Here is a 12,467-nt window from a genome sequence, read left to right on the forward strand (position 1 = left end):
TGTAAGTGCGAAATCAAGGATTTCTGAAAGTAGGTAAATCGTTGGATTAGTTAGTATTTCGCGATTGCGGATCAGTCGTTTTGTATTTACTTTGTGTTCGAAATTAACAATTATAGTCGATAAATTAAAAATTTTAAATATAACAGTTTTATGACCGATATTTTATAAATAAGTTGTAGAATAAATAGTCAGTTTATTTTTCGAGTGCAGCGAACAAAAAATATGCATTTGGCTGAAGAATTTCTTAAAGATATAGGTAAATAATTACACATTATTTTATTCTTTAATTTTCATCTTGAGAATAATAGTGAACACATTGGTAATTATTTGAATATTTTGTAGACAATACAACTCTAAATACTAATAATTTATATTCACAGTTGTAAATTATTTCATAGGAAATTTGATTAGATAAATTGATCTTAGTTGCAATTTCACATATTTTAACAATACTTTATTTGTTTACAAAATAATGTAAGTTAAATTTGTAAAGATATGGTTTAAGTTTTTACATTTCTATGGGATTGTTACAAAATTAATCAAGAGTGCACCACTGTAAATTCTCACAATTAAAAGCAAATTTCGAAAATCAAAAATCGATCTAAATTAAAATTGTAAAATTTAATACATATTTAATTATCGATAAACATTTATTGAACAGATACTTTAGTAAGTTTTAAAAGTTGGTAATACATTCGTTTCACATTTTTGTAACTAATTGATTTATAGTTTTTAAACAATGAACAAAATAACGCCAATTTATCATTTTTACATATCAATAAACCTGTATTAGAAAATAAATTGGATTGATTGAATCAAAATATTTGTACTACGAAAACAGATTATTTGTTCGACGACGATGATTCTTATGAGTACACATGGAAATTGTTCAACATACATAATCGGTAAAAACGTGCATTGTTTCATGACTATGTATAATTTAAAATTATAAATATATAAATATTTAATCGATCACTATTGAATAGATAATGTTTTTGCTTTTGTTAAAATATTGATCGTACATTAGGTTTATTTTAAAATGTTGCAATCAAAACTATTATTATATATTTTGTTAAAAAACAATTGAATAAAGGAATGTTTTATTAAAAAAATATGTAAATATTGTGTAAACGTTCACATACCAATTTTTTATGTATCTATCTCTATTTTTTTTTTATATTTACATTTTTAATTTGTTAACTTTGTAGCTACATTGAAAAATTTATTCATATTTTTTCAAATTTTTTTCCCATAATTTAATATAGAAGACAAATAATATTTTTGTCCTATTATTGTCGAATTGTGAATCGTTACGTTTACTCAAAGTAAAAATTACTCGGTGAAATGATTCACTATGAAATGGATACATGACAATTTTCAATGCGAATTCAATTACGGAATTGTCGAGAAATTCTTATTGAATTATAAAAAAATTCGATTTGATTCAGATTGATTTTTTTATTTTTCTTATTATAATCTTTACTTAACTATTTTAACTGAATAAATAATCTAAAAGAACTAAAATAAAATATTTTTTCATCTTGAGCTTATTGAATAATGTACGATTATGTATTAAAATTACATTTAATTATAATTTGGAAATATTAAATTTTTCAGAAATATATTTACTTATATTAACTAAGAATTCGTAAAAGTAAAATGCGATTAAAAAGAAAAATTTACATTCATGAATTAGTACAGTAACTTAATAAATCTTTTTTATAATAATTATAATAATTCTTTCAAAACGATATTTATCTTCCAATGACCAAAGTAGTTTAAATTCTTAGCGGTCAAGAACACTTGAATATATAAATTGCATTTAAAAAATAATTACAAAATAATAATTATTAATTTATATTAGTGTATAATAAGTTAAAAGGGTAAAAAATAACTTTGCAATTATTGTAGTGACATGCCAAATTAAATGTAAATATACTAATTTTTTAAATCTAAATAGCTAATTTTAAATAAAAAGTTACATTTGTTCAATTTATCTACGTCGTTAGATAGATTTCAGTAAATTACGAATATATATTGTTTTGGTAAATTTTTTTCCCCATAAATGATGTTATCAAAGCATCATAAATAATATGAATTTGACATTTTAAATGCCTTAAAATTGATCTAAGTAATTTTTTACTTATATTAAATAATAATTATAAGCATCGTAGAATAAAATATATATTAGCGAATCGTCGAATAAAATTTAAAATAGTTCTTTAATGAGTGAATGGTATTTTGACAATATTTACGACATATAAAGAATAAAAGAGATTATTGGGTATGCTCAAACGAACAAGTTTTCTTTGCCTCGGTGAACTTCTTTATAACATTAGAGACGATCCTGAAGGCCCCGATCCAAAATATGATAACGACGCATATTATCGCCACACGCTCAATGTTGTCAAAGCTCAAACTTGTAATTAGGTTGAAGAAGTCACGTGTCACGCTGCCCCAACTACCGAGACACATGGAGATCATCTGCAATGGTTATTATCCATTAATCGCATCGAATCCTGAATCTCAAGTCTGTTCAAAAGATGCGAAAAAAATAAAATGGCACTACACAGGTGGTAACGTGAGAAGAGCAAAAAATGATTGCAGATTTTTGGAAAGAAATATGATAATGGACCCCTCGATTTTTGTTCCATTCAGCTTATGAATACAAATTTACCTTATTATTTTTGAATTACAATTGTCGATTTTTTCCGTTTCTTGCATTCAGAAGAGATTCTTTTATTGTAAAAAAATTGTATACCAAGTTAAGTGAATCGTAATTCGAAGTAATCGACGAAGTATTTTTCCTCAAAAAAGAGGTAGACAATATTATTTATATGTTCCTTCAAAACGAGCGTATGTACATATAAATGATAGAATTTCATTTGAAGAAATTTAATATTCCACGATGATAATTTAAATAAAAGATTGCAAAAACTATATAAATAGTCATTTACAATGATAATAAAAAATTTTTCTTATATAATCTGGTATATTTAGAAATCCTTATGCTCTATTTATAAGGTATATTTTTATTTCTAGAACAGTTCATAAAGTAAACTGTTGTATAAAGAAAAAACTAATTTCATAGAATGAGAGATTATTTTATTAATGCGTAATTTTATTAAAGATAAATATATATCTTCTGAAATTAAATTTCCATTTATGAGGAAAGTATAATCAATCCAATTCATGATCAATCCAAAGAAATGATTATTATTTATTATATTTTATCTTGAATAGATGTGCTTTCCATCATTTTTTCCTTCAAGCTTTTATAAAATGGAAAGGAGTACTTTTATTAAAAAAAGAACTTTGAATTATCTCACTAAATCTTTTTATCAGTAAAGTCTTTTTATACGTCGTAAGGTAATTAAACATAGATTCCTAATTTTTTATTTTTGCACGATGAAGCACGCAACGTTCTATTAATTTTAGTGATATACATTCTTTGTTGTCATTATTTTTCCAGTAACGAATATTTTTTCTATATTTAAAAAGGCACGTATATATAAAAATGGTTACACTCTTCTCTCAGAATCATACAAAAAATGGCTGTAATTATAAAGCAACACTCCATTCGTTTGCATCATTTCAAAGTTAAAAGTTCTTTGACAAGTGAGTAATTACAGCAAAGCCAATATCGGATTTTACATATACTCACGTTGTCGAACGAATCGCCGTAGTTCTTGACAAGGATGAGCCCAAGGACGAACGAAGCAACGCTCGATAGGAACTTCGAGGAGTCGTCCGACGATGAAGGAACGTTAATTTTCTCCTCGAGTATTTGCCTGAGTTCGAAGGTGAGCCAAAAGTAGATTGAGGACAGCAAATGAATAGGCCACGAGAACAGCTGACCCAAAGTCGAGCCCTGATTTTCATTTTCGTAATTAACGAAAGTCGAAAAGAGAAGTGAATTAGGAGAAATCATCACATTCGAGTAGTCATGAATAACTCTATTTTGCATTGAGTGATTGACAATCTCTTTTTTGCAAATTGAGATAAGGGCCAATTGCTATTGTAGTAAATTCTTACAAATGCTGTCGTTTATAAATAAAATTGATTATCTTTAGCTAAAATACCAATTAGTTTTATCAAATTAACTTTTAACCAACCCATTATGTAGCAATAATTCGGTTTAACGATGCTTCCATTGAAAAGTCGTAATTTGAAAGTACAAAAAAAGTAAAAAATTAAATAATTCTTACTAATAATCATGAACGATCGAAGGATCCTTTGTTATATGTTATTGGGTATTGCTCTTGATTTACAGAATATTTCTATGAACAATACACTTATTTCCAATGAAAATTTATAACGAAATAACGATCGAGTATACTTGAATAAATATTAATCGAGCTAATATATTCTACCAAAAAATCATCCTAAGCCTTTTGAAAATTATAAATATGTATTATATTTGAAAATATTTATAGGAATGTACAATTTAGTACTTTGATGAAGATGTTTATAAAATTTTATCATTAATTTGTTGATAGGCTAATTTAATAAAATTATGAGTTGAAAAAATTTACATATGAACTGGCATACATAGAAAAAATCGTTAAATTTATTTACATAATTCAGCAATAGTAGAAAATTAATTAATCTGAATTGCTAAGTTATTTTTCACAATTTTTAATATAATAATAATGTAAAATAGAATAGTATGATGAATTCTAAATACGAATTTTTTAATTATTATAATAGAGTATCAAATAGTTACAATTGAGTAACAATTGATTAAGATTGAAATATGTTTACAATATATTTAGCTGGACGCCTGTCAGAAATGACTTGGCTTGCTAAAAGTAAACAAAAACTTTTGTATATACTTACAACAATAAAACACTTATATTTATAAGCTAGGTTGTTTTAAATTTTCACATTAATCGCATGCTTAATTAATGTAAGCAACAGCAAACAATATCAATTTTGTACAAAATATCGATTGTGTAATCCTTCTGTGTAATTCAATTCAATTATCGAATAAACCTTGAGATTATCTATTTTACAATTTCTCTTACCGCGTCCTTTCTCTGATCGCAATTCGTAATCGTTGTTTCCATGATCGCGATGCACTGGTCCACCTCGTGAAGCCGATTAACCTCGTTAGATCGACGAGTAAAAGGTGTCCTACAAGACATCACCAGTGAACTATAGAATTTTATTCGATGGTTTCACGTTATATATTAATATGCTTTTGCAGCCGTGACGATTAATGTCGCATGGCAGAACTGGATTCAATGATTTGAATGTAAAGTGAAGCCATTGAACGATGCCCCGGTACTGGGACGAAGGTAACTTTTATCGTCACTAATGGCTTGAAGTTAGCCCATGCACGATTGTGTTTTGCTTGTTGTTTATAAGAAAATGCAATGCAAGACAAGATAAGGAATAATTATTGCAATTGTACTTTTAGAGCTGTCGAAGAGCAGTAATTTATTCAATTATTAACGATTGTTTAATGTAACGAAGAACGAGTGCATTTGGTCTCAAAGTACATTAAACGAAGTTTAGACTAATATAATAAATTTAATAAACTTTAATCAAAAAGTATGATTAAAAACTTGCATTTTTATTCAGTTTTTGGTCAAATACGGAAATATAATTATTAATGTTATTTATACCCGTTTGTTCTTTACATTTGAGTATTTACTTTCGCCTCATGTATTTATACACAAAATTCATAGTTTCGTCCAAGAATTTCTTTCAGCTTCCTCTATACCGTGTCTCCACCGAGTTATCGGAATCAATGTTCTCTCTCTTTGCTTGACTTTTATATGAACTTCACATCTTTATATCGCAGCTTACCTAAACGTAATTTTATTTGAAATTCGTTCTTCTACAATGAACCACTCACCGAATAATATCATTCAATAATTTAATTTCAGATGCACGAAACATCGTTTTGTTAAATTAAATTTAATCACATTTAATGATGTTAAAATTAAACGCAAATTGCATTTAATCAAATTCGGAAATAATGTAATTATTTCGGAAGTAATGTAATGGCTTTAGAATTATGTACAATTTTGATGTTGATTAAATTTTTTCTCAACATCTCGCGATACTTAATTCTGAATTGTTTGATCTTGTACATTAATCCATAAGACTTTGAAACTGTGCAAACAACGTTAAAATGAAATCCGAAGTACGCAATGTTATATACTATATAGTACGGCCGTACTCTTGTTTACGCAAATAGAAAATAAATTAAAAACCATGGAAATACGGGGATGAACAACATACGTTAAATATCACATACATTTTTATATATTTTTAAAAGCGCATTGGCAATAGTATATTTAAATATTCTTAAAAAATAATAATTAATACTTTGAAGGCTTATAAACCAAATAGTTGGGAAAAGTTTATTTAGTCAATTAAGTGGATTAATTGACTATCGCGAGAGCTAACATTTTCATATTGTAATAATAAAACGTTAATTATGTTAATTATCACAATAATCTAATAAGGCAGTATTTCGTCAACATAGATTTTACTCCGGTATTTAGTTATAATGACTATTTTCATTAATCGTAGTCTTTCAAATAAAATGTATCTTGAATATTGATAACGATACAGCTTCTTAATATCCAATGTATTTATAATCTGTCATAAAAATAACGCACATACTAATTCCCATTATAATCCCTTCTAATCTACATCAAATTTTAATATTTGCTCGATCCCCCGATATCAATAGAATAAAATTATATAAAATATAGTTCAAGCAAAAATAGTTTTAACCTCGACTTCTATCTTCATAAAATTTACAACACCAATAGCGATCACAAATAATTTTACAAAAATCCAAAACGAATAAACGCATAAAAGTACAGGTAGAGGTTTAATTTTTTTGCAATTTTTGCAATTCAAAAACATAATTACCAACGTTCGAATTACACAAAAGATATTCAAATACTCATCACCATCTCCAATACATTCTCGAGGGAAAGTTCGGCCTTTACATACAAACGCGTATTCCTCCATTAAACATAATTTAAAGCGCGTGTTTTTGTATTATCAAACAGACTTGCACGGGCACGTCGATTGAGAATCCCCGATCACATCTACAATGTGAGTTTCATCACTCAAATCTTCCCCTGACCAGACGGACGACCAAGTCCAGATTTTAAATCGCAGCTGAGGTCGCCCTAAGCGCACATTCGAAGGCATCTCCGTGTCATCTCGCGGCCGACGGCGACGGCGGCAAGCAGTAGGAGTCCCGAGGCTCCACGACCTCGGGATGCATTACAAGCGTCGGCGTCGCTGCATGATTGCACGCAGCCACGCAGATACCTGAAAGTACGACATTTGCGCTTGATAGTAGGAGAAAGTCGCTGGATAGGTGCGCGCGCTTGTGGCTAGTAGTTGGTGTCCTCACTCGTTACCGTATACGTTACGTGTGATATTGCGGGCTAATAGGTGGAAATGGAAAATTATTGGGACGCAGGCTTATCATGCACCTCGTGAAATTAATGATAATGCTATTGAGCCAGCGTCGGTCGGTATTCACCACGAGATTCCTTTAGACCGAAAACCCGCTTAATATCGAGCATGACCGCAATTCGCGTAGTAACCGCACGTAGTAGCGAGTGTTGCAATGTTAGCGCACCTTTCACGACGCGCAAGACACAATATTATTTTGAATTTGCTGAGGATTCATCAAAGAAAATCTTTCGCGTTAAAAAGTATGGTGCTGAAAGAATGCAAGATTTTTAGAGGAGCTTCGGGTAGCATTTTTTTAAATTAAGATATTAAAGCTAAGTCGATTGGGAGTTGATATAGATTTTGGAATTACCTGTTTTCAAAGTAAAATCCACCGCAGTGGGACATTCTTATTAATTCGGAATCCGTCGTTAATGTTCCACTGTCTAAGGCACAGCTACGCACCGTCAACGAAACACCAGTATCGGCTGTAAATTAGATCAGTTTTCAATTTGTTCATTAATAGCTTAATACTATTTCACCCCAAGACTTAATTCGCTTGTAGGTGATGGATTGTCATGGTGCCGTAGCGGGTATCTATCCGAAATCGCGTCTCATCGCCAATCACACGATTATCAGTAGCTGCATAAAGATTTTTATCGTTTCATGCCTCCGCAGATCACGCCGTTCCCAACTGTTAATTATTCTTACACTGGGACTTCAATTAAATATTGAAATTATGGCTACTTTGCGAAACCGAGAAATATGCATAATTAAGCCGTGCACGTTAATGGTTCTCTCGGGATTCCAGTCGCTTACATAATTTAAAGAGAGCATTTTAAGAAATCGATCCTCGCACGTGAAAATACCTAGGATATAACTCGGTACCCTTACGAAACTATCGGCCTCGAACGATGTTGTCGTTAGTGCAGAGCGTGCAATTACATCGGAACCGAGCAACTACAGTCGGTCCGGCTTCCTGAGCTCACCGTAGACGCCAGCGAGTTTGATGCAGGCGGTGGCGGGGAAAAGTCCGTCGCGACCCTTGCGACCTCCGAGACAAGGTGACTGGAGGAACTCGAGGCTGCCGTTGTTGTGGAAAGGGTCGTCGCAAGCCTCGTTGTCACGGCCGATCGAAACGCACTTGAAACAGTCGATAGCACTGCCTGCAATATCGTGGCCATGTCAATATTTCAGAACTTAGGGAGGGTCGATGGTTAGTCTGGAAAGGATCGTCTGGTAATCGCAGATTGTCGTTCTGTTGTCATGGTTATTCTATGAGGAACTGAAGTTAACTGGGTTGTTGCAATACGAACTATGAATTTCAATACGTGAGACAAATTTAGAGGGTTAATTGAAGGTCGAATCCCCGTGCAAAATTTCTCCGAGTGCAGCATGTAATTCAGAAACGTTAAATGTTAGCGGCATAAATATAAAAAAAATCATTTATTTTATGCTCTTTATATTAAATAATATATTTTTTCGTATGTTATTAGAAATTCGTGCTTCCGATGTAATGCAACTAAAATATATTGATAAAGAATGTATTTTCCTAATAATCAGCAGGATGATTGTAAATGCAAGATTACCATTATTAAGACCAAAGCTTTTAGAAATCGAACTATTATGATTAGTTACATTTTCCATTATACTATTATTTGTATTGACTCTTCACTGCGCAATGATTATAATACTTAATCTTCAATGTATATCATGTTGAGAGCTTTCACGTTGATTAGTTATTGGCTTGAACGTGCGACAAATATTGGTTTAGTTTTAGATTACTTTGCTACTTGTCACTACATTAAATAAATATGGGAAAATCGTTTACTAATAATTTAATAATATGCGCTCGCAATTATAAAGCAAATAAAAGAATTTTATATATAAAACAAATAAAATGGATTGCACTAATTGTGCTATGTTTTTAATTTTTTCAATTTTCTTTGTACTTGTTTTTAGCTGCAAATAATTACTGCATTTGTATCTATTCGCGTTTTACAAAATTAATATTTTTATTATATTCTTTTATTACTCTCTGCTCTTACTTGTCGAGATTTGCGTGGCTACAGAATCAATCTTATTACTTTATAAACTTGAATACATAGCTTCTGCTATAAGCGAATTATATACTTCAAATCATAAAATATGCTATTTCTATAATAGGGTTAACACTTCAATAGCATACACTTTAATCAAAAAAACTTAAATATAAAACGTGAATAAAAAAAAAATAAAAAAATTAATAGATAAATAAATGAAAAAAAATTGTTTTGTATATTCTGTATATTAATGAATACACCGACTATTTAATTTTCGCCTTAAAATTTGATTAAAAACTCAATCGACAATTTCATAAAAGTCTTAAGTAAATTTTCAACAACATTTTTAATTAAAAATTTTTTTCAAAATCTTTTATAACAGTTTAACTTTTATATAACAATTTTTCGTTTTTTTTTTTACCAGCAATTTAAGGCTTTTATCCGAATTCTATTAAAATATTATCAGACAGTTTTTGTGAATTTTAGAATTTGGTATTATTATTTACAATACAATAGAAGTACAAATAATTTTGACCTATTATTTTTTTTTTTTTTTTTTTTTTTTTTTTTTTTTTTTTTTTTGTTCATTTATGACCAAATTAGTACGAAGGACTGAATGTGGCCGAAGTACAAAATAATTATTAAGATAGAATCAGAAGTAAATAAGATATATATATTATTATTTGAAAGCATATTTGCAATATTATTATTATCAATGATTATCAAAGTTCAAAAACTTTTCGATAGATTATTTAATCGTATTTTCTCGCTTTTAATTAAAGAATTATTTATACCCTGGTCAGTCGTTTTTGAATTGACAGTGAATATCTTAATAATAAACAATTATTAAGATTCTGTCAATAGAAAATTTTATTCGATATTATAATTCTATCTCATTTCGTCTTTTACTCACGTTTGCACTATTTATTCTCTTTCGAGGAAATATTTGAATACTTGAATTATTTATTAAATTTATTTAATTTCAACATTTAATGGTAGACCCAATTTTCACGCTACTTAAAAATAAATATTAAAGTATTAAGTTACAGCTTAAAATATTTATTATGTTTTTCTAAACTAGGACAATGGAATATTCATTATATTAGAGATTATTGTTTAATTAGAAGTAATTATGATATACGTACTCATCTTGTTTGTCGTGACTTTAACAATTCATTTAAAGCGGTGGGACTTGCTCAGTTTTCCATCAATAAACATTTCCCATTGTCTAAAGTTTGCTTCGTTATCATTATAAATAAACGTCTCAATTTCTATTATAATTATAATAAGCCTTTGCCGAAATTTATAAGAGACTGCTTAAAGAAAAAGCATTAAAGGAAATGTTTCTCCGAGTCAAGGACTTTTAGATAATAGTTTTATCGTTTTACACATAAAAAATAATTGGAAACAATAAATAATTGGAATACGAAGTGCAGTAATTGTTTTCTACTGGGAAAAAGGAATTGCATTTTTTAACGTACAAATATTGATCCGACATCCGAAGAAAGATTGGCAAATATAAATTAAGTCCAGAAATTTCATTCTTAACACGTATGATTTTGTAAGCGACTATTTTTGTATATGGCCATTTACTTTCTCGCGATCTCACTATGCTTCGAGTCAGTTAAGAAACGCCTGTACATTACCAAGGAACTATTAAAGCCTGTATGCCATTCTAAGAAACATAAAATTCAAAACAGTCTAATAATATCCTCGTAGCTTCAACATCCCACGATCCTTGCTTGCATACGCGCTCGGAAGTACACGCGTGCACACAAAGATACAGATACATATTTATATATATATATATATATATATATATATAGAGAGAGAGAGAGAGAGAGAGAGAGAGAGAGAGAGAGACAGATTGAGTTAAATGGGTGAAGGGAGGAGGGGTTTGGGGGGGGGGGCGAATGCCAGGTTCGGTGCTCACCAAGGCTCAGGGTGGTGAGGATCAAGAGGCAGCAGCAGTTGAAGGCAGCCGGATTCATGTTGGCGCCGGTGGCAGCCCACAACAACACCCTGGCGCGGCTTCCATGGTCGCACTGAGCCTGTAAAGGGACGTCGTCTGTGGTGCCAGGGGTTGCCCGGGTAACCGCGACGCCGGCGTCTAAATCCCTGGATCGCGCTCGACCAATGCGGAAGCGGCGATCGACGGATATACGCGAATATTAAAGCAAAGAAGCAGGTCAGCGACGCGGAGCAACGAGACGATTAACCGCGACTATCTTACACACGCGCCAATTGCCTATGAAAGGCGACGGCAACCTGCTTTCTTTTGCTCCTCTTCTAAGTGCTTTAAGCTGCTCGAGTGATAAGAGCGAGATGCTCCGCTTGCACGCAAATACGCGCGCCCGCGCAGACGAAAGCGCAGCGATCACGAAAAAACGGAGCCGACGCAGTACATCGTTTTTTAACCCCGTGACACATGCACGCGATCGGCCAACGCTTAAGCACCGAATGTATGTTAACAACCTCCTTGTTCAGCCCGTTCGCGTGTTAACATAATTATAATAGGTTGAGATGGCACGTTAGCGTATTGGAGTTTGGCCGTAAGGTTGGTAGGAAATATTGTTGATAAGCTAGAGACTCATTTTATACCTTTTGAAAGGTAAGTGGTGGAAAGTATTTAGGTTTTGATATTATTAATCAATCCCTGAGCTTTCATAGCTTCTAGTCATCATTTTTTAGCGCATTAATGTTTTACATTCTTATTATACTAATGTCATACGAATCTATGAATTACGATACTTTCAATAATAGAAAGTATGATTTAAACTATCGTGGAGGGAGTAATTTTGCTAATTTCGCGACTGATATTGCATGAAGATTATTTATTATTGACATACGTATAACTTGCAAATAATAATTATCAACAAAACTGATCATTAAGAGTTGAAATGTTAATAAAAGCAAAAAAGAGTTTATATATATATCGGAAATGACTGCATTTTTTCTGAACTTATTGTAATATTATTATTGCGTTAACAA

At 30.8% G+C, this 12,467-nt stretch overlaps 2 protein-coding genes across 2 annotated transcripts; both read right to left on the reverse strand.

The window, feature by feature from the left end:
• Positions 1-2,259: 2,259 nt before the first annotated feature.
• LOC105362023 (uncharacterized) lies at positions 2,260-4,209 on the reverse strand. The gene is made up of 2 exons (XM_011499351.1): positions 3,665-4,209; positions 2,260-2,484 (listed from the first exon to the last, which is right to left on the reverse strand). The coding sequence occupies exons 1-2, from the start codon at positions 3,965-3,967 to the stop codon at positions 2,278-2,280; spliced, it is 510 nt and encodes a 169-aa protein (XP_011497653.1). The 5' UTR covers positions 3,968-4,209; the 3' UTR covers positions 2,260-2,277.
• Positions 4,210-6,774: 2,565 nt separating this feature from the next.
• On the reverse strand, positions 6,775-11,467 carry LOC105365909 (uncharacterized). The gene is made up of 4 exons (XM_011504198.1): positions 11,410-11,467; positions 8,424-8,600; positions 7,808-7,922; positions 6,775-7,305 (listed from the first exon to the last, which is right to left on the reverse strand). Exons 1-4 carry the CDS (start codon positions 11,465-11,467, stop codon positions 7,161-7,163), a joined length of 495 nt encoding a protein of 164 aa, XP_011502500.1. The 3' UTR covers positions 6,775-7,160.
• Between the last annotated feature and the right edge of the window lie 1,000 nt (positions 11,468-12,467).

The sequence above is a fragment of the Ceratosolen solmsi genome, unplaced genomic scaffold, assembly GCF_000503995.2.
Source record: "Ceratosolen solmsi marchali unplaced genomic scaffold, CerSol_1.0 scaffold10, whole genome shotgun sequence".
Classification (NCBI taxonomy): Eukaryota; Metazoa; Arthropoda; class Insecta; order Hymenoptera; family Agaonidae; genus Ceratosolen; species Ceratosolen solmsi.

What these genes read in the sequence shown, in the direction of transcription:
- LOC105362023 (XM_011499351.1), bottom strand. Translation starts at nt 3,967, where the DNA reads ATGCAAAATAGAGTTATTCATGACTACTCGAATGTGATGATTTCTCCT. An exon ending in ACGGCGATTCGTTCGACAAC is followed by an intron (nt 2,485 to 3,664) that starts GTGAGTATATGT and finishes TAACCATTGCAG; the next exon opens with ATGATCTCCATGTGTCTCGG.
- LOC105365909 (XM_011504198.1), bottom strand. Translation starts at nt 11,467, where the DNA reads ATGAATCCGGCTGCCTTCAACTGCTGCTGCCTCTTGATCCTCACCACC. An exon ending in CCTCACCACCCTGAGCCTTG is followed by an intron (nt 8,601 to 11,409) that starts GTGAGCACCGAA and finishes ACGATATTGCAG; the next exon opens with GCAGTGCTATCGACTGTTTC. An exon ending in CAAACTCGCTGGCGTCTACG is followed by an intron (nt 7,923 to 8,423) that starts GTGAGCTCAGGA and finishes TCTAATTTACAG; the next exon opens with CCGATACTGGTGTTTCGTTG.